We start from the raw sequence: 21,304 nt of genomic DNA, 5'->3' as shown, positions 1-21,304 counted from the left end.
CCTCCTAGATTAGAAAGGCAGAATCGCCGTCGACCTGATCTGGACACATATGACGCTGGCTCTGCTGAGACCCGCTTCTTGGTTCTAGAGAAGAAAGCCAACTGTTTTGAGGAGTGTTTTTACCGAGCGGAGCGCTGGCGGCGGTGCACCGGAAGCGGCACGACGGAAGCCCGGTGGGCGTGCCGAAGACGTGTCTTATTGCAATCACTGGAAGCGCTTACCGGTGTTGGGACCTGGAAGCCAGTGTCTAGTCCTCTTGCACTTCGTGGGCCCAGCGAGGCAGCGTGGGGAGGCGGCGACGACGGCGACGGCGGCGGTCCGGTTTGGGATCGGAGGCCACCAGGAGCCCAGCCATGGCCGAATCGGTGGAGCGGCTGCGACAGCGGGTTGAGGAGCTGGAGCGGGAACTCGCCCGGGAGAGAATCCGGGGGTCTGCAGGGGACGGCCACTGCGGCCGGACCCGCATCCAGGAGATGAGCGACGAGGTGTTGGACTCCAATCCCTACAGGTGATCCATAGCGGGCGGGCAGGGCCACGATCCGCGTAAGGGATTCATCCAGCCTCCTGCCACTCCTTTCTTGCTGTGGAGGTCCAGTTCCCTGATGGGCAAGGCCACGACTTATGCTAGTCAGAAGATGGTCTTCCTCACTCAAAAGGATTGTCTCCTGACAGGCTCTGCCATTGCCCGACTAATACAGAAGTAGGGGCTCACAGCCATCCATTGAACTGAGCACAGGGTCTCCAATGAAGGAGTTAGAGAAAGGACCAAAGGAGCTGAAGGGGTTTGCAGCTCCATTGGAGGGACAACAATATGAACTAACAGCACCCCTAGAGCTCCCAGGGACTAAACCAAAGACTACACATGGAGGGACCCATGGCTCCAGCTGTATATGTAGCAGAGGATGGCCTAGTCGGTCATCAATGGGAGGAGAAGCCCTTCCTTGGTCCTGTGAAGGTTCTATGTCCCAGTGTAGGGGAATGCCAGGGCCAGGAAGCGGGAGAGGGTGGGTTGGTGAGCTGGGGGAAGGGGAGGGAACAGGTCCCTGCCCAGGGGAAACCGGGAAAGGAGATATCATTTGAAATGTAAATAAAGAAAATATCTAAAAAAGAAGATGGTCCTCGCTAAGCGAGTTGGCTCAGGACTCATCCTAGCATTCAGGAGGGAGAGGTAGGGGGGGTTGTCGTGAGTTCCAGGCCAGCCTGGGCTTCAGGAGTTATAGGCCATCTTGGGTTGTGTAGTGAGACCCCATTTTCCTGCAAGGAAGAAAAACAACATTTTATTAAAAACAACAACAACAAAAAACTAAGCCATCCGTCCATATGGTGCAGCTCTTCTGCCTGCTGTCCTGTTACCAGTTTCCTGTCACCATTATCTTTATTAATCTACCTCGCCCTGCATAGAGTGATTGATAGAAAGCTCTGTCAGAACATAACATCTCATGTAAAGCCGCCAAGGATAGACCACAATTTCCTAAGTGCCTCGTAGTGTAGCTTAGGTGGAGCAGGGTGTGCTTATGAACTTATCGACTTTGCCAGGGCTGCTGACCCCTCCTCTTTTTTCTCTCCCCAAATGGACTTAGTTTATGGGGGAGAATACAGTGCAGTAGATAATGGGAAGGCCTCTGCGTAAAGACTGAGTAGATTCATTTCTCAGCTTACTGAGAAGTCAGTAACTTATAAGTTTCTAACAGCTGCTAAGCTTCTGGTTCAGCTCACTCTCTGTAAGTGGGGCCACAGGAACACCTGTTCCTGCTGTAGTTTTGAAGTCAGAAGCAGTTTATGTGCAGTTCTTAGAATAGCAGTTGTACCTGGCAAACCTCATAGACGAATGCAGTCGTTAGCATGCTCTTAGACCTTCCATTACATGTATGTTTCTTCTCACCACAGCTCTAGAGGATTGCTGGTAATTCACTCTCATCCTGGCAGTGAGAAAAGTATAGAGAGCTATTTTAGATGGACTGTAGTATACAATAGAATCTATGGCATTAGGTTCCTCCCCAGTAAGTCGCAAAGGCTATGAGCAGGGAGGGTAAAAGCTGGGTAGTTTTTAACATAGGCAAAGTTCCAGAAAGAGGAGTCTGTGTGCTGTGGGTCTAGAGACAGTCTTGCATGGTGAAGTTGGTAACTCCTGCATGTGAGTGTACATAGAAGAGTTTCTAAGAACTGCTGGAGTTAGGTTGAGTAAGTGCAGGCATGTGGGAGATTAGGCATAAGGGAGACACAGTTACTGCCTTGAAGAATCAAGGTTTTGGAAGAAAGGGAAGTTCTGAAATACCACCCGGCAGTGAACAGTTAGGATCTAACCAGAAGGACCACGGCTACTGAGACGGAAGTGTTTGTGCATCTGTGATGGACATTTAAGAGTGGAGTCTTCAGAAGACCGAGAAGCAAGGAGTGAAATACTATAATATTGTGTGTACAGCTCTAGATGGGTCACATAGGGTTAAAGTGGGGAGGTGGGATCAACCAGAGGCCTGCTGACGTTCCTAACAACCACAGATTGATGTGTGCCGTAAAGATCAAATACATGAAAACTTTAATATATTATTTAGGAATATAACACACACACACACACACACACTCACGCACACATTCACACATGCACACTCTCATGCACACACACTCACACACTCTCATGCACACACACACACACACACACTCACACACAGCAAATGAGCAGTGCCTCTTAGGAACCTTGGCAGACAACAGATGCTTCCAAAAGCGGATATCCTTTGCATTGGGCAGAGGCCATGAGCTTATTTCATTGTCTTTATATGCTAACAAAGCAAGGGAAAATAATGACATCTCCCTTTGACCCTTACCATTTAAGCCATTAGGTGTAGATCTTGGCTACATATTAAGATAAAGAAGGTATTTTAGAAGAACAATACTGTTTCACAGGCAACATGTAGGAGAGCTGATGGTTTTAAACCCAGTGATTTACTTTTACCTAGTAAAAGGTAGTTTTTAAGTTCAGCTAGTCATCAAATTTGCTGTTTCCCAGGCTGGCCTTGAATTCCTAATTCTACTGCCTCAGCCTTTCAAGTGCTAGAATTACAGATACATGTCACCATGTCAAGCTAGATTCCTCCTCTTTGAAGTAGTAGTAATTGAGTTTTGGTAATTGTTTCTTTTGATGGTGCCAGTCTATAAATATCACTGTTAACTAAAAAATTGCAGTCTTGGGTCTGGAAAGCACTGGCTGCTCTTCACAGGACCCAGGTTTGATCCCCAGCACTGACATGGCAGTTCACCATGTATAACTCTAGTGCCAGGTGATCTGCCACCCTCTGCTGGCCTCTGCAGGCACTGCACGTACCTGCAGTACTCCATGTTCAGGCAACTCACCCATCTTCATGAAAATAAAAATAAATAAAAAAAGACTGCAAAAGCTCTAAATTTGTTTTGTTTTTCTTTAAGCCGTCTGATGGCATTGAAACGGATGGGAATTGTCAGTGACTATGAGGTATGATGGACTTGATTTTGGGGAATGAGACTAATTTCTAGTGACAGATCAAACAAGAGTATTAACATGTACCGTTTTGTGTCTCACAGAAAATCCGTACCTATGCTGTAGCAATAGTAGGTGTTGGCGGAGTTGGCAGTGTGACTGCCGAAATGCTGACAAGATGTGGCATTGGTAAGGTAAAAAGATTTCTCTTTGCCTGTCCAGTAGGAAACAGTTCACTCCGGGAGCAAATCAGGTACAGAGTAGCACTCCAGTCCTTACTCCACTCCTTACTCCACTCCTTACTCCACTCCTTACTCGTGCTTCATGACTTCTGCTGTATTTGGGTAGATTGCTCTTCTCAGAGGCCGAGTCATAGCCTCCTGCAGACAAAGGCTCATATTATTGCTACTTGAATGAAGGGTACTTAACTGTGTCCAGAAACTTTGGTTTAGGGCAGTGTAATGTGTAAGTAATTTGGAATTATTTTAGATATACAACCTGTTAGAAATGGTTCTGGGGCCACCCCCCCCCCCAAACACCGAGCTATCTGTAGCACTTTAGCAAGGCAGAAGTTTCCTTCTGCAGAGGGTGCGCGGCCACACCACGTCAAGCAGGCAAGCTCACGCAGTGGGGGTTCTTTTGGGTTTTCACTCCTGATGTAAGGGCTCCCATGCCCCACTGTGAGTGGTCACAGTTCGGCCTCACACTCTGCACAGATGGCTAACTCAAAATGGCACAGCTGATGAGCGAAGTACAACTTTTGGGAACAGGATAGAGCCTGGAGCATATGTTTTGTTTTCAGGAAGTGCTGACATTGGAGGAATTTAAATTTCTGTCATGTCTTTATAGATTTTATTATTATTATTATTATTATGATGATGATGATGATGATGATGATATTTATTCTTCTCTCACACATCTCAACTCAGCCTCCTCTCCCTGTACTTCCTCAGTCTCTCCCCCAACAGTTTTTTAAAAACGAAGTTTTGTCTTATTTTGATATAAAAGACTGTATATTTAAGTGGATAAAGTATGCAAATGAAACATTCAGATCTTGAAAAATCTTATCAAGCACTCAGTTAAACACACACAGAGTGGAAGGCATTGAGTCTCAACTGGGAGGTGTCGCAGAGTTTTTACTTAGCCCCCTTTGTTTTCTTTTAAAAACAAACTTGAGTTGTAGAAAAGAAGTGACCTCCTGTCAGAAGTTAATCTGTCAATCTCAAATTTATAAAGCCGAGGACTATTGATGTACTTAGTGATTGAATAGATAAGTTTTCCACAATATCTGCCCTCTTGTCATTTTCTTATATTTAAGTGAATAATTATATTTCATATCATATATTATATAATTATATACTTAATATATTTCATATAATATATATGTAACTTATATATATATATAAAATATTCTCCAATATCCATTTGTCAATAAGTTAATATAAAAAGATAGTGGTTGTAAAATTGGCTCTCATTTATCGATATAAAAATGATGCCAACAAAATACTAGTGTTTATTATAATTTTAATATCTTTGAAGTGATTTACAGAAGCAGGCCACAATATTGCTTGTAAGTGGCTTGAGTACCTAGTTGATTAACGGGATATTGGAGATGTTTGAGATCAGTAGTCAAAAAATGAGTATGTGGCCATATTAAAGCAGACTGTTAGACCTCAGTTATGTGGTTAAATCCTGTATGTGTCAGGTCAACCTGAAAATTGTCATAACTGGTTTCTAGGTCATCTGACTGTGCAGAGACTAAACCCTGAGAATGCCTGGAACCTTGCTAGGAAGGAAGGCTTCCTAGTGCGGCTCATGCAGCTCAGTCAGAGTCTGTCTTTTATAAGACTCTGCATATTAATGTTGGGGACGTGCTTCCTGCCCTCCAGCAATTCTGGGGGGGCTTTAGGTGCTGCTAGATGAGCCCGCAGCACGTTCCCAAGGGCTTCTGTAATTAGAATCTTGGGAAATGGCTCTCATGCCCAGTTGCACTCGGCATGGGTAGATAGGAATTCTGGCAGTGAGCTGCGGACACCTGCATTTTCAGTGACTCTTCCAATGATCTCACTGGATACCCAAGTTTGTACACTCAGACTAAATGGATGAGTTTCAGGAATTCTTTCTCCTGTCGTTAAAACATAAACAAGAAGCTAATTGATGGAGTGTAGTGGGGAATAGTGTTTTGGAGACCCAGAGCCCATTTCTGTCTCTGCAGTGTCTGCAGCTTCCTGGATCGCCGAGTCTGCATCAGCTGCGTTGCTTTGCGGATGTGCTGCAGGCTGGAGAGTTGATGTCAGTTCTCTGTGACCTAAGCCAAGCAGTGGCAGAGTAGCAGCTTCCACGTCTTTGTATGAAGTTGATTAGGAGTCACGTGCTCATTTAAAAACTTTCTCTTGCCTAGCATATATTATTGAATGAGTCAGGGTTCAGGGACTTGGGAGTTATAAAAGGCCTAAGTGGTATCTTTGCTAGCAAAATATTGAAGATTCTCTGGGTGTTGTCATAGGCTTTTTTCCCTCTGGGGATATAGCTTTGTGGTAGAACAGTTGCCTAGCATGTTCAAACCCCAGCACTGCAAAAAAAGAAAAAAGAAAAGAATAAGATCTCATTTTTATAGATTCTAACCTGTTCTTACTGATAAGAAATGAGAAATTCTGTTTAATTGAAGTGACATGTATGCGTGGCAAGCACTGAAGTAGACCTAAGGAAACAGTAACTAACTGGTGGATAATTCTCTTTGGAGTAATGAATTTTCTCCTTGGCTTGGGTATGTGGTGTGTCATAAAAGGAAGTCAAGTTAAAGAGGAAGCAATAGAATTGAGGCATAGTTCTAAAATGTGGTGTGAGAATGAAATGGAATAGCCATCCCTTCTCATCGAGCCAGTCTGTGGAAGCGGCATGGCCCTGGGTTAGGGAGGGCGACTGCGTTGGCTCCTGCATTAGCTGTGTGCCATTCAGTACAGGCCCTGAGCTGCCTTTTCAGAAAGCTGAAGATAAAGGGAGCTATGCATTTATTTCACAGGGCATTTAGTAAATCACTGTGAGACACCAAGTGCCTTAGAAGTAACTAATGTTCTCACACCACTAATGGTAAGCCTGTCAAATAGAAGATCCACTTGTTTAATGTCACTTTTCATTGAAACACCACGGTTTTCATTTTAGTTGCTACTCTTTGACTATGACAAGGTGGAGCTGGCCAACATGAATCGGCTTTTCTTCCAGCCGTATCAAGCAGGACTGAGCAAGGTCCATGCGGCAGAGCACACCCTGAGGTGACTGGAGTGGTGGGAGTGGGGAGATGCCTGGACTGGGCTCTTGTTTTGTGACCTGCTGTACAAAGCTGAGAGAATGTGGGTTCTCTCTCTGAAGTGCATACTTCACTTATGCAAAGAATTCTCTTACTTCTTAGACTGGGGTTGGCAGACTTTGTGTAGGGTTAGAGAATACATAGCTTTGTCCTTGCTGCCACTGCTTAACTGTGGAGCTACAGTATGACACTAGCTGTGGACCGCACCAAATGATTGGGCATGCCTTTGTTCCAATACAGCTTAAGTTTTAGATTCTGAAATCCAAATTCTATTTTTTGTGTAGCAAAATGGCCTGAAAAAGATTTCCCCCCAACCATTAAAGAATAGTTCTTAACGGCTCGTGGTGGAACATGTTGCAAATTCCAACATACAGGAAGTTGAGGCACTTGCGAGGAATGGCCTGGATTTGAGGTCACCTGGACTGTGTGAGAGCACTGCACTAACCAGAGTCATGGCAAAAACCCAAATTGGGCAGTACTTTCCAAAAGGCCGTAACAAAACAGGGAGCCGGCCAGATTTGGCTCATGAGCTATGATATGCCAGCCCCAAACTGAGGGACCTCAAACACTCTTGAACTAAACGGAATGAGACTTAAAGAGGCTGCTGGGCTGACCTGGACCATCCAGCAGCAGTGAAGGCTTGATTCCCAGCACATAGATTGTTCTGGGTTAGGATGGAAGCATTCTTGTAGTCTATAGTAGTGTCCTATGTTGACCTTGCAGAAGGACACAGACTTCAAAAGTATGTTGGGCTCCACACATGGCTACTCTGCAGTGGTTGCAGCCTGTGGGCCGAGGGCTGGACACAGGCTATCTGTGTGTCTTCATCCTCAAGTGCAACACAAAGCCATAGAAGAGGACTTTGTTGTCCTCACCCCCACTCAAGTCCCACTCCCTCCCTCAGCTCTTTCTGCTGCTTTCTGTCCTGTTCTTACTAGGAGTGTTTGTAATGTTTGCTTTTTCCTCTCAGGAACATTAATCCTGATGTTCTGTTTGAAGTTCACAACTACAATATCACCACAGTGGAACACTTTGAACATTTCATGAACAGAATAAGGTAAAATGTATGAATATTTTATGTAATGTCTTGTTGAACAGCTCAGTTAAACAAGTGCTAGAAAATCTATTGACAGTTTTTCAGCTTTTAGGAAAGGTAATTTTTATGCACTGTTTATTAGAATAATTAATGCTCTATTCAGAAAGTGGCTTAACTGCTGTACATGTAACATTAAACATGGTGTCATAATTGAAAACTGACCACACAAGGAAAATTACAGTGTACTCTGCGTCCCTCTGGGTGTGGTGGTGAGTGCCTGTGATGCCAACACTTGGGAGGTGAGGCAGTAGGATTACAAGTTTGAGACCTTGCTTCAAGAAGGAAGTCGGGGATTTAATATGGGTTTGCATTTGGTTGTTTTTTTGAGACAGGATGTCGTATGTCAAAGGGTTGGCATGGAGCCAGTGATGGTCCTCCTGCCTCAGCCTCCAGGTGCTAGGACCACAGGCGTCAGCCACCAGACCGTAGGGCAGAACAAACAAATGTACTTTGTAGCTTCCTTTTTTTTCAAATACAGTTTTTTTCTTCTCTAGTAATGGCGGATTAGAAGAAGGACAACCTGTTGACCTAGTTCTTAGCTGTGTGGACAACTTTGAAGCTCGAATGGCAATAAATACAGTGAGTGGTGTGTGAGGCATTGCAGCCTGGGTTTAACTCAGATGTTCTCTCTAAATAGAGGCTTAAGCTTGAATTCTATCTTCATAGTTATCCTGCTTTAAAGTGTGTGGTAAGAAGTCCTAACCTCAGCTGGGCTGTAGTCCAGTGTCCTGCTTGTATGTATAAAGCAACAGATGTTTCTGCTGTGTGGCTTTTAAAGTCAATGAATATTCTATGATACTTATTCAGGTCGCCACTGGGTTTTCATTGCATTCATTTTGTGTCTGTGTGTCTGTGTGCATGTATGTGCTACCATATCCATGTCTCCATGGGGGCAACTTGCAGGAGTTGATTCCCTCCCACCGTGTGGGACTTGGGGATAATGAGGTGGTCATGAGGCTTGGTGGCAAGCACCTTTGCCTGCTGGGCCATCCTGCTGGCTCACCATTGCTTTAGCTCTTTTGTCTTACTAGTATTAAATATCTAAATTAAAAACATTTCCCAGAGATAAAATCATTTTCCTCTGAATCCCCTTTAAATGATACTTACAATTTTTATATTGCAGAGGTTTTAGAAAAATAAGTTTTTTCTAAATATGTTTTCTAAATAAATTTTCAGAAATAATCTAAAGAAATCTAGGAAGCAGGATCAGTGTAAAGAATAGGTACTTGCTGTTTCAACTATTGTAGCTCTTCTCTCTGACCCAGAACCCTCAGGCTCTGTTTAGATAACTCCTGAAGTCCACAAAGGAGGTTGGCAGTAATTTGTGTTGTTTTGTGGTTTTGCCTTTTCCTGTTCAGGCTTGTAATGAACTTGGTCAGACATGGATGGAATCTGGGGTCAGTGAAAATGCAGTTTCCGGGCACATCCAGCTCATGGTCCCTGGAGAGTCGGCTTGCTTTGCGGTAGGCATTGTCCTGGCTCACAATCACTTTTAGCTCTCAGTGATCTCGTATTGTGTCTGCAGTTCAAAGGAAACAAGGGGTGTACTGGGATACTGTTTGGAGCATTTCGTTTCTCTATCTCGTTTGAAATTGCTATGTTCTCTTTCATGTAGTGTGCACCACCACTTGTAGTTGCTTCAAATATTGATGAAAAAACCCTGAAACGAGAAGGCGTCTGCGCAGCCAGTCTCCCCACCACCATGGGGGTGGTGGCCGGGATCTTGGTACAAAATGTATTAAAGTAAGTGAGGACTGATTTTTCTGAATTGTTTTGTACACCTTTGATAAGAATGTATTCCATAAAGTACTCCAGGTATTGGTATTGCCAACTAAGTAGTTATTTTAAACTTAAATTTGCTTTTAAGAATATCATACATACGTGGACTTTTATTAACAGTGTGTGTGTGTGTGTATGCAAGTACATGTATCTATGTGAGTGTGTGTATACATGTTTGTTTAAATGTCAGTTACTTCTTCCTGCATTTGGAATAACTCTTGTTAAATAATGCAGCCATGCTCTATATACTCAGTCCTGCATCACTGAATTAGAGGCTATATTTTGAGAATGATGTGTCATTGGATGTTTTCAACATCCTGCAAACTCAGTGTACTTCAGAGACACTAGACCACATAATCCCATGGCATGGCCATGTAGCACATGTGCTCCTGTGCTGATTGAAATGGGTGACACATGACTGTGATGCATTAAGCAGCTGACTTCAAGCTGTACAGACAGACAGTGGGTGGAGACCAGGACACAAATACACGTGCCTCTATATCTTGATGCTGTTACTAAACATTATCCAAATGTGATCCAACTAAAGAAACACTTCTATTATCTGAGACCAGATTCCTCAGTGCACTTTTTTTTTTGAAGATTTATTTATTTTATATATGTGAGTACACTGTCAATGTCTTCACACACACATCAGAAGAGGGCATCAGATCTCATTACAGATGGTAGTGAGCCACCATGTGGTTGCTGGATTTGAACTCAGGACCTCTGGAAGAGCAGTCAATGCTCTTAACCTCTGAGCCATCTCTCCAGCCCCCTCAGTGCACTTTTTAACTGCAGCTAAAAATGAGAAAAATGGGTTTTGTATAGCTATTCTTTGTGTCAGTTAATGAACCAATTTACTCTTTAAAAGCAGGCTTCTTCAGAATTCCCTAACTCTGGCTAATTTTTGTCCCACTTCAGGCTTAGAAGCTGAGTTACATCTCCTTAGTCTCCAGTATACTCAAACTGCAATGTGGTAAATAAGCATCCTGATATCAGAAGTGTGACTCCAGCAGAGGTCACAAGAAACACGTACAAGAACTCTGAAGGCAGCAGTCTAGGGCTGTGTAGTGTAAGAACAGGTGCTGTGTAAGCATCAGTAGGTACTAGAACACTTGACGATATTGCACAGAAAGGGCAAACAGTCCTGGCTGCGAGCACATCGCCCTCAGGGCTCCTCCATTTACGCACTTCTCCAAACTTGTTGTTATTACGAGTGCTGCAGATAGCATCCTACAAATGCCTTCGAGTGCTCCTTTTATCTATAGTATGGGTTTCTGCTTGAGTTAATTTTATATCCAGCCACTTTGCTGAAGTTGTTTATCAGCTTTAGGAGTTCTCTGGTGGTATTTTTTAGATCTCTTAAGTACACTATCAAATCATCTGCAGATAGTGATATTTCCAATTTTTATCCCTTTGATCTCCTTTTGTTGTCTAGTTGCTCTGGCTAGGACTTCGAGTACTATATTGAACACGTAAGGTGAGAGGGGACAGCCTTGTCTAGGCCCTGATTTTAGTGGGATTGCTTCAAGTTTCTCTCCATTTAGTTTGATGTTGGCTACTGGTTTGCTGTGTATTGCTTTTACTATGTTTAGGTATGGGCCTTGAATTCCTGATCTTTCTAAGACTTTTTTATCATGAAGGGTCTTTGGATTTTGTTAAATGCTTTCTCAGCATCTAATGAAACAATCATGTGGCTTTTTTCTTTGAGTTTGTTTATATAGTGGATTACGTTGATGGATTTCTGTATATTGAACCATCCCTGCATCCCTGGGACGAAGCCTTGGTCATGATGGATGATCGTTTGGATGTGTTCTTGAATTCAGTCTGTGAGAATTTTATTGAGTATTTTTGCATTGATGTTCAGAAGGGAGACTGATCTGAAGTTCTCTCTCTTTGTTGGGTCTTTTTGTGGTTTAGGTATCAGAGTAATTGTGGCTTCATAGAACAAATTGGGTAGTGTTCCTTCTGTCTCTATTTTGTGGAATAGTTTGAGGAGTATTGGTATTAGGTCTTTGAAGGTCTGATAGAACTCTGCACTAAACCCATCTGGTCCTGGGCTTTTTTTGGTTGAGAGACTGTTAATGACTCCTATTTCTTTAGGAGTTATGGGACTGTTTAGATCTTTTATCTGATCCTGATTTAACTTTGGTACCTGGTATCTGTCTAGAAAATTGTCCATTTCATCCTGATTTTCCACTGGCTACACTGGCTGTACAGCAAGACCCCCCCCCCTCCTGCCCCGAGATCTTTCTATCTCCATTCCCTTCTCCCTCTCAGATCTGGGACCACAGGCTCATGGCGATTTTATGTGGGTCCTTGGGATCCAAAGTCAGGTTCTCATGTTTGCACAGCAAGGGCTTGATCCACTGAGCCATCTCCCAAGCCCCACCCAGTGGCTCAGGCTTTAGAAACAACTCTTCACCTTGCAGTCCTCTAAGATCAGTGCGCTCCTTCAAGGATGAGCATGTCGTACTTGCCAGCAGATCATCTTTGTCAGAGGTTCAGAAATAGCCCGTTGTACAGTGATGGAAGGGGTGACTTTCCTTCCCTTCACGTGTTTAACAAATACCCAAGCATCTACTAAGAGAGGTCTCTAAGTAGAACAAGTCACTGTTTTCTAGCATGATGACAAATTCATTACCTATTCCAGAATTTTCTTACTTCTAGTACTTTATTTCTTTGTTTAAGCCTACTTTGATTTTCTCTTTTCTTTTGTCTTTTGAGATGGGGTCTCTCTGTATATCCTGGCTGGTCTAGAACTCAAAGGGATCCACCTGCCTCTGCCTCCCAAATGCTGGAACTAAAGGTGTGCACTACCATGCCAGGCTAATTTGATTTTCTTTTCCAGGTTTCTGTTAAAATTTGGCACTGTCAGTTTTTACCTTGGATACAATGCAATGCAGGATTTTTTCCCTACTATGTTCATGAAGCCAAACCCTCAGTGTGATGACAAAAACTGTAGGAAGCAACAAGAAGAATACAAGGTACATAGAAAATCTGAGGATCCTATCGCCTAGGACAGTGACTTTCAAAAGAGGCAGATTTGGAATATAATATAAATGGATTCTGGATTCTTATAGTTTTAGTTAATTTCGCATACTGGAAAAACAAAAATTCATTCTTGCTTTTGGTAAGATCAAATGCCTGTGTGAATTCTTGAGTGCTACAAAGAAATGAGGAGTAACACATGTTGGTTCTGTTTACTTTATACAGAAGAGGGCAGCAACAATGCCCATGCAGGAGGCTACACCCCAAGAGGAGGCAGAGGTAGTTCATGAGGACAACGAGTGGGGTAAGGAGCCTTACTCGCTCACACTGTGAACCCACTCTTTCCTGGGAGGAAATAGAAGATCACACAAAATTTTAAACAGTTATTATAGTGTTTTCTGGAGGGAATGTACAATTATACAAAAGTATAAGTAGTTCTTATGGATTTCTTAAGAATGGATTTCTTGAGAATGAGCTCAGAGTCACATTTAATCCTACAGGTATTGAACTGGTGTCAGAGGTTTCAGAAGAGGAACTGAAAAACTCTTCAGGTCCCGTTCCCACCTTACCTGACGGAATTACAGTGGCATACACAGTCCCAAAGAAGGTATTTGTGAAATTTGATTTGCCTATGTGTAAATGTCAGATAAGAGAAAATATGTATTTCTCTCCTTTCAGCTTTATCTTATGTTGGAAGGCTAGTGGGGCATTTCCTACTTTAGATATTGACATGTAGGCAGTGAGGTATTAAGAGCTAGATATTCAGTGTCAGCAAATTTGAAACAGAAAGTGGAGACTTGTAAAAATTCACTGATGTAGTAGGATAAATTAAAATATCACTTTTACATATTGATAGTTTTAGCCACAAACCTACTTAAGGAAAGGGTGATGGTGTGCGCCTGTGATCCTAGCACTCAGGAGGCTGAAGCAGCAGATTTGCAAATTTGAGATGAACCTGGATATGTAATATCCTGGAAGCGGGGGTCATGGGTGAGACCCGAGGGATTGGGGATTGGGGGATTTTGGTGGGGAGAGAGTGCATGTATATGAGTAAACTTACAAAGATGGAGACTTTGTCAGGTGAAGATTTATAGAGCAGGGGCTTGGATCACCAGACAAGAAGACATAGAGATAAGCAATAGGTATTGAAAAGTTGCGCCAGGCAGTGGTGGTGCATGCCTTTAATCCCAGCACTTGGAAGGCAGAGACAGGTCGATTTCTGAGTTCGAGGCCAGCCTGGTCTACAGAGTGAGTTCCAGGACAGCCAGGGCTACACAGAGAAACCCTGTCTCGAACCACCCTTCCCCCCCCCCCCCAAAAAAAAAAGAAAAGTTGCTAAGCATCGTTAGTCATCGGGGGCATCAGGTGAAAGCCAGTGAGGCACATCTTACTCCAAGTGAAAAAGGTAAGTGCTGGCAAGAGTGTGAGAAAGGGAGCCTAGACTGTAGTCATGCATTGCTATCAGGAATATAAGTCACTGCGTCCATTACGGAAAGCAGGAGGTAGGCTCCTCAAAAAATTAACAGAATTATTGTATATGTGACCCAGTGCTCTCACCAGGTGTAAGATGTATATCTAAAGTATATAGAGCCAAAATGCCCTTTGACTGATAAATAAAAGATACATGCACACACACACACACACACACACACACACACACACAGACACACACACACACGCGCACACACACACATACAGACACACACACACACATGCACACACACACACACAGACACACACACACACAGACACACACAGACACACACACAGACACACACACACACACAGACACACACACACAGACACACACACACACAGACACACACACACACAGACACAGACACACACACACACACACACACACACACACAGTGGAATACTATGAGCATAAGAGGATGGCAACCTGTCATCTGTAATAGGATAGATGGAACTGGAAGTAACTAAGTAAAATAAGATGTGCACAGATGAACGAATACCATGTGATCTCACTCAGGCGGACTCTAAAAGGTTTGATGTTATACAAGTTGAGAGTGGACTAGTGTTCCCAGGGATGAGTGGGGCAGGAGGAGGGGAGGGTTGGCCAGCAGCTTGTAAGTTGCAGCTAGCTAGGAACACTAAGATCTGGTCTGTCACAGAAGGGTAGGAAGTCATTGTTTTATGCTCAGAAAGCTAGAAGAAGTGATTTTTGAATGTTCTAATTACAAAGAAGTGTTTTGAGGAGAAATGCTTATCCTGACATGAACATTACACAACATACCTTAACTTCATGGTCCACTATAGTGAGTGCAGTTTTATATTAAAAAATACACTCAGTAGGAGTGCCAAGAATATTAAAGTTGCTGCCTCCTGAACATTTTTGGTGGGTAATATAAAGAACTTTATGCCTCCTAAATATTAAAATATATTTATCAGAGGAAATTCATTTTCTCAGCAAGGTGAGAATGGGTAATACAGACTGGTGGGGACAAGCTGAGCGTGGGTAACGCAGACTGGTGGGGACAAGCAATTTAGGATGGTTCCATTTCATGGCACTTCCCCCTTTTGTTGACAGAGAGAGGATTCTGTTTCTGAAGTAACAGTGGAAGATTCTGGTGAAAGCTTGGAAGATCTCATGGCCAAGATGAAGAACATGTAGACAGTGTGCTGGCTTCTGTCTTATTTTCTGTGCTTATGCTATTCCCTTGGAATTAAACAATCGGAACTAATAAAACTTAGCCTCAGTTGGCATATGCATCTTCACTGAGTAGTTGGCATATGTATCTTCACCAAGTTATGCTGTATGGAACACTAGTGGTTTCTTCATTCTTCCCTATGCAACCTAGATATGACCACAACTACAGAAAGGAGAGGAGCGGACCATCCCATTACATAACTTCATGTCTGTGGCCCGTGGCCCTGGACAGTAAATAGCACACATGGGATATGGACTGTGCAGCCTGGTGGCTGTGGCTGACAAGTGTCTGAGTGAATGGTTTCCAACTGGACAGCTACCCACTAATAGTCGGACCAGGAGTGACTTTAAACAGCCTACAGGATAAAAGCATCCTCGAGTGATTCTGGATGAGATAGAAGTAGATGTCTTCATTGATAGTGTGTAAACCCATGGATTGGCTATTTAAGACAAAGAATAGTTGAAAGCAGGCTATTTTCATGGCAGACAGAATTACGCTCAGGAAACAATGGTTATCCTCAGATTTTCATCGATCCAGGAAAAGGCATTGCTCTGTAGCAGAGGTCTCGAGTCACCATGTTACTGAAGAACAGGCATGAGTGCACCGTCCAAACTCTGTGCATCACGGAGTGTTCCTCAATGCTTGATTCCATGAATACTGAGATGATGCTAGCAAGGCTTGTCTGAGTGGTGGGCAAGACAACTCAAAACTGCCTCTGCAGGGGTGGACAGGTTTTATTCCCTGCAAGGGTTCCATTTCCCAACTGTGACCACTTCAGTTGTAAACTGATGCCTGATGTGAACTCTTGGTGGTTTAACCTTGAAGATATGAAATGGATTATTATGAATGTCTAAATTATATGTATTGGGAAATGTTAGCAAAAGTTAAAAGTGCCATTCCCACTTGTAAAATAAAGTTGTAAAGACCAACTCCAGAAACAATCAATGCACTTGCTTTGAGATTCTATGTGATTTTTATATTTATGGTGAAGTTGAATGTTTCTAGCTTTGAAACTTATAACATTTATGTTGCTGTGATTAATTTTTACAAATGTTTTAACAGAACTTAAGCATATTGGATTGGAGAAAAACTTTAAATCACTAGACATGTTGTAAATTTTAAGATGAAGTACATTTTTTTTCTAGAGTCATTCTTTAGAATTACTGGTCCATGAATTTTCTAATGTTTAATTAAGTGTTGAACTTTGAGGTTTTGTTAAGGCATAACACATAGGATCCACCATCTTCTAAAGATCTGTTTTTTTTTTTTATTGTATGTAAGTACACTGGAGATGTCTTCAGACACCCAGATCTCATTACGGATGGTTGTGAGCCACCATGTGGTTGCTGGAATTTGAACTCTTGACCTTCGGAAGAGCAGTCATGCTCTTAACCGCTGAGCCATCTCTTCAGCCCTTTTTTTTTTTTTAAAGATTTATTTATTTTATAAATAACTGTAGTTGTACAGATAGTTGTGAGCCTTCATCTGGTTGTTGGGAATTGACTTTTTTAAGACCTTTGCTTGCTCTGGTCAACTCCACTTGCTCCGGTCGGCCCTGTTTGTTCAGTCCCTGCTAGCTCAAGCCCAAAGACGTATTTATTGTTATCAATAAATACACTGTCGCTGTCTTCAGATGCACCAGACGAGGGCATCGGATCTCATTATGGGTGGTTGTGAACCACCATGTGGTTGCTGGGATTTGAACTCAGGACCTTCGGAAGAACACTCAGTGCTCTTACCCACTGAGCCATCTCACCAGCCCAGATTTGCTTTCTGTACCAGATTCTAACGTATCTCTTACCTAGTAGTTTCATTAGAAACAACTGGATTATCTCAAGCAAGCAAGCAAACAAACCAAACCAAGCAGGCAGCAGGCACCTGTGATGCAATAGTGTTCTCCCTGTAGTCTGCAGCCACAGAGACTGAGGGGCAACAGGCAGTGGATGAGAATTATCACATAGAGCTTCTAGAAGTTTGGCCGAATTTCTAAACACTATGGATCCTAATGAAGGCAGGGAGTCCAACACCATCTGAACACTGACTCTAAGAGTCTGGAGTCTGGATGGTAGTAAAGCCAGTCACACCTTTTGTTTCTTACTGCTAGCAGAAGGGTAACCTGTGGCTCTGCTCAGATCTTTGTGTATTCTTCTCACTCTTCCTGGACACCCACAAATGTTGACCCGTAGGAAAAGGCAAAGCTATTTTATGTCAGAGAAGCGTTGACCTCGCCAGAGGTCATAATCCCCCTGTAAAGCACTGAAGACATGTTAGAGCAAAATTTGGTTCCTGCCAGTTATTATTGAGGGACTTGTCTGAATATTACCATTTTGCTTGTGTGTGGGGTGCATGTTAACATGAACACAATCTGAGGATCACATCTATGAGGAACACCAATATCTGCTAATGTGAGCGTATCATACTGCTTGAGAATCACACATCTACATACAAATGTTGCAGTTGCTCTTAGCATTCTCATAAAGGCAAGGAACACACTGTTAGTGCAATAAATGGATAAAATAATGATTTTATTATGTACTAAATTTGAATATATAATTTAGAGAAAAAAGAAATATATAATTTAGTGGCCACTGTTATAATTTGTACCATAAAGTCAATTAAATAACACTGCAGTTTCTAAAATATTTTGTATAGTTCTTGAATCTAAAGTTTAGAAAAACAAAGAATAGGTTTATTTGAAGAGTCTTTTAGAGTACTGGTTACAGATTATTTAAAGTTTTTTAAAATATGGTTAATACTATACTTTTAGTGTATTACATTAGTCATGAAATAGAGTTTAAGCTTCGATATATTAGTTGCAAAAATCAATGTCTAATATGTTCATGAATTCTGTTATTTGTACCTTTCAGAGGGGGCAAACACCAAAGATGGGTTATGGTCATATTTTAGCTTTTTATTTCCTCTGAGCCTCCCTCTCCCAAAGGGTGGAAGAAAGCTTATTTTGCCACTTCCTGTCTAATTTAACTTTCTATAGTAGTACGTAGACCTTAGCAATGCTTCCCAGACTCAAAGCCTTGGCAGGAAGGACCTGGCCAGCCGCCTAGCTCTCTGGCTGCTTCTGAGTGGGCTAAGGGAAGAACCTCCAAGTCTGAATTGTAAGTTCTGGCTGGTGATGACTGGCTTCTGCATCCCCCAGGAGTTGGGTGACACTGGACATACCCTGAGGTCACCAGAGTTCTTCAAGGTGAACAAACTACTGAGTAAACATGACCAATATTCAAGTCTCCTGAAACATGTTCAATGATTATTCTTAATTATGCAAAATAGCCCTTTAATACAGAATGCAAAACAGAACTTGCAATTGCACTTTTATTTTAAAACAAACATTTTTTAATCCCTGTCATTTTTACAATAATACATATTGAGATCTTATAAGATTTAAAATCACTGAATATTTTACTATAAATATACAAATAAAAACTATCTAAATATTTTAAAAGTCTATAAAACTTTTATGGCAATATTTACAAAGTCTATAAAAATACTTAATTTCCAGTATAAAAACAACTAATTGAGGTAAAGCAAGATTGATTTCAACCATTTACAAAAGAAAATGGATTTGTCATGGCTTTTTATGTGTGTGTGTGTGCTGAGGACTAAACCAGGGCCCAATGCATACTATTGCTGTGTCTTCAGCTCTATTTCCTTATTTTGTGACAAGGTCTCTCTAAGGTGCCCAGGCTGGCCTTGAACTCACCCCATACTCTAAGCTGGTACTGACCTTGAGAACCTCCTACCTCAGCCCATGAGTAGCTGGATTTTCAGACCTGTACCACAATAAGAAAGATCAGAACGGTAAAGAGCCTGACACCTGTGGTGGCATGCATGTCATCAGACACTACAGCATAGCGCGGTGATCAACTTCCTGGAGACGGCATAGAGAGCAGAGGCTGGCTAAATCAGCTTAGGGAAAACGAAGGCTCAAAAGCAAAGCCAGCTATGGTGGGATGCACCTGTGGTCCTAGCACTCAGGAGGGATGATCAAGAGTTCATGGTTGCCCTGAGCTACAGAGATTCACAATACAGTGAGAGGCTAGGGAGACAGCTCAGTTGGTAAAGTGTCTGCCATGTAAGCATAAGGACCCAAGTTCAACACCCAGAACCCACTTTGGAGACCTGGGGGTAGAGATGGAAGCTTGTAATCCTGTCTTAGGAGATGGAGGCAGGAGTATAGGTTACTAGGATGTGGACGGCCAGTCAGACTAGTTAAATGAGCACCAGGTCATTGAGATCCTGTCTCAAAAAAGAAAAAAAAAAAAAAAAAGTCAAGGTGGACAGCACCTGAGGAATGAACCCAAGGCTGACCTTTGACCTCCACTTGTATATGCATGTGTGTGTGCATGTATATGCATCCTTACACACAAACCCAGAAAAAGGAAAAACAAACAAGAATTCCTATCTAGTTCGTTTCACTTAAGACTGTACAGAATTTTCATAAACATCCTTTTAGCCCTTGAAAGTTCTTGGAGGTAGAGAACTGGCTCAGAGCCCTTCTAGGAACAGACGATGAATGGCAGAGCTAAGGGAGAAAAAGAACTGTGGATTTCTTAAACCATGGGATCCCGCCAGCTCTTGTTGTAGAGACCAAGCCACTCCTCATGCCACTGAGTGATGATGTCTTCATTCTGGATCTCATCCCATAGGAGACAGGTTCTTTAATCAATTCAAACTTGACACAATTCAATGTAATCCAATACAACTTCAAACAAATGCCAGTTAAATAACACTAAGTTGGAAAAAAATGATTTTCTTTAAAAACATTAAGTTTTGAGTTAGAATGTTCCAGATGTTTAGCTGTTTTAGCCTGAAGTATTCTGTCAAAGAATTGGCAGTTAGCTTTGTCCTTGGGGAAGGAAGGCGTTAGGAGAATGAGTTGTTTTAAAGAGAAATGTGTCTCCACTTGATGACTGCCTTGAAGGAGCTTTTCCACCCAAAAGTGATGTCTCTGCTTCTTTTATTTCCATTGCCCTTTTGTATAGTTCAGCAGCCTTTTCAAAATTCCCTTCTTCATAGCTTTGAGAGGAAAAAACATGAGACATGGACTGCTATTAACAAGAAGTTCTTGCTTCTAAGTAGCCATCTAAGATACAGAAAAACAAGTTGCAACTAATTTGCCATTCCCACTGCACTCTGCTTTCTCCTCTAATATATTTACTCAGGTAGACCAGTTAGCCAGAGTTCGCAAACTCTTCTGTCTGTAATGTGGAATTTTCTGTCTCTCCTATGGGCACCATTAAAACCATGTTGTCATGGGTTTGGTAAAAATGCTAAGTGTTGTTATCACCTGCATTCCGAGATGAACACAGAGGAGTGACCTAACTCACCTACACACACCTAAATGTCAGCTCTGAGGTCAGTATGTAACCGTCACCCCATAGGCAGTAAGCATCTTCACTATTGGCCGTGATACACACTTCCAAAAAGTAAGCCTGTCTTCTTTCTGCTTGAGGACACAAAGCACACGAGACCAAAGCAACTACCCTCACTTCAAGGAAGACTATTTTCAGGGATAAACATTTTATGCTGTTCTGTGCTGAGTCAAAGCTATTAAATATTATGATAGGTGAGAAAAGTTCTTACCTGAGCACAGCTAAATTTTTTAAAGTTTCTCCAACTCGAGGATGCATCCGCCCCAAGCTATCTTCATAAATCTTTAATGCTCTTTCATATAGTGGCAAGGCTTCACTGTGATTTTTCTTATTTAAAAAAAAAAAGTAACAGTGCTCACTTAACACACAGTGTGTCTAAAATTATTAGTAATGTATGCTATACTGCTCTGACATACTTTGATAAGCACTTTGAAAACCTTAATATCCTTCTAAGAGATGCAAGAAAACATTATTTTATGGATAACCATAACTAGAGAAGCAGAATAACAAAAGGTAAAAACTCTTTAAGTTTTAGACATGGCTTAGGAACAATCCGACTCGATTCTATAACATAAGCACAAGTCTGCTTACTGTGTACTATGCCATTAATTCACATTTATC

The 21,304-nt window shown here is 42.2% G+C and overlaps 2 protein-coding genes across 9 annotated transcripts in view; one reads left to right on the top strand and one right to left on the bottom strand.

The window, feature by feature from the left end:
* The first annotated feature begins 114 nt into the window (after positions 1-114).
* Uba5 (ubiquitin like modifier activating enzyme 5) lies at positions 115-16,237 on the top strand. 2 transcript variants are annotated; one of them, XM_031346224.1, is made up of 12 exons: positions 115-508; positions 3,421-3,466; positions 3,556-3,645; positions 6,614-6,723; positions 7,729-7,815; positions 8,349-8,433; positions 9,213-9,317; positions 9,470-9,597; positions 12,485-12,620; positions 12,850-12,928; positions 13,125-13,231; positions 15,176-16,234. In XM_031346224.1, exons 1-12 carry the CDS (start codon positions 354-356, stop codon positions 15,257-15,259), a joined length of 1,212 nt encoding a protein of 403 aa, XP_031202084.1. In that variant the 5' UTR covers positions 115-353; the 3' UTR covers positions 15,260-16,234. The 2 variants fall into 2 exon arrangements, with proteins under 2 accessions (XP_031202084.1, XP_031202085.1); XM_031346225.1 differs by lacking the exons at positions 115-508; positions 3,421-3,466 and having other exon boundaries at positions 3,556-3,640; positions 15,176-16,237.
* A 1,560-nt stretch (positions 16,238-17,797) lies between these two features.
* Nphp3 (nephrocystin 3) overlaps positions 17,798-21,304 on the bottom strand; it is a 46,565-nt gene continuing 43,058 nt past the window's right edge. For all 7 annotated transcript variants that reach the window (XM_031346220.1, XM_031346222.1, XM_031346221.1 and 4 more), the window contains 2 exons: positions 20,895-21,010; positions 17,798-20,327 (listed from right to left, as the gene is read on the bottom strand). In XM_031346220.1, coding sequence (XP_031202080.1) covers positions 20,147-20,327; positions 20,895-21,010 — 297 coding nt within the window. In that variant the 3' untranslated portion in view covers positions 17,798-20,146. The remainder of the gene's footprint in view (positions 20,328-20,894; positions 21,011-21,304) is intronic.

Source organism: Mastomys coucha, unplaced genomic scaffold, assembly GCF_008632895.1.
Source record: "Mastomys coucha isolate ucsf_1 unplaced genomic scaffold, UCSF_Mcou_1 pScaffold23, whole genome shotgun sequence".
Lineage (NCBI taxonomy): Eukaryota > Metazoa > Chordata > Mammalia > Rodentia > Muridae > Mastomys > Mastomys coucha.
Note: the sequence above shows the minus strand (reverse complement) of the source record. Positions and strands in the feature narration are given on the sequence as shown.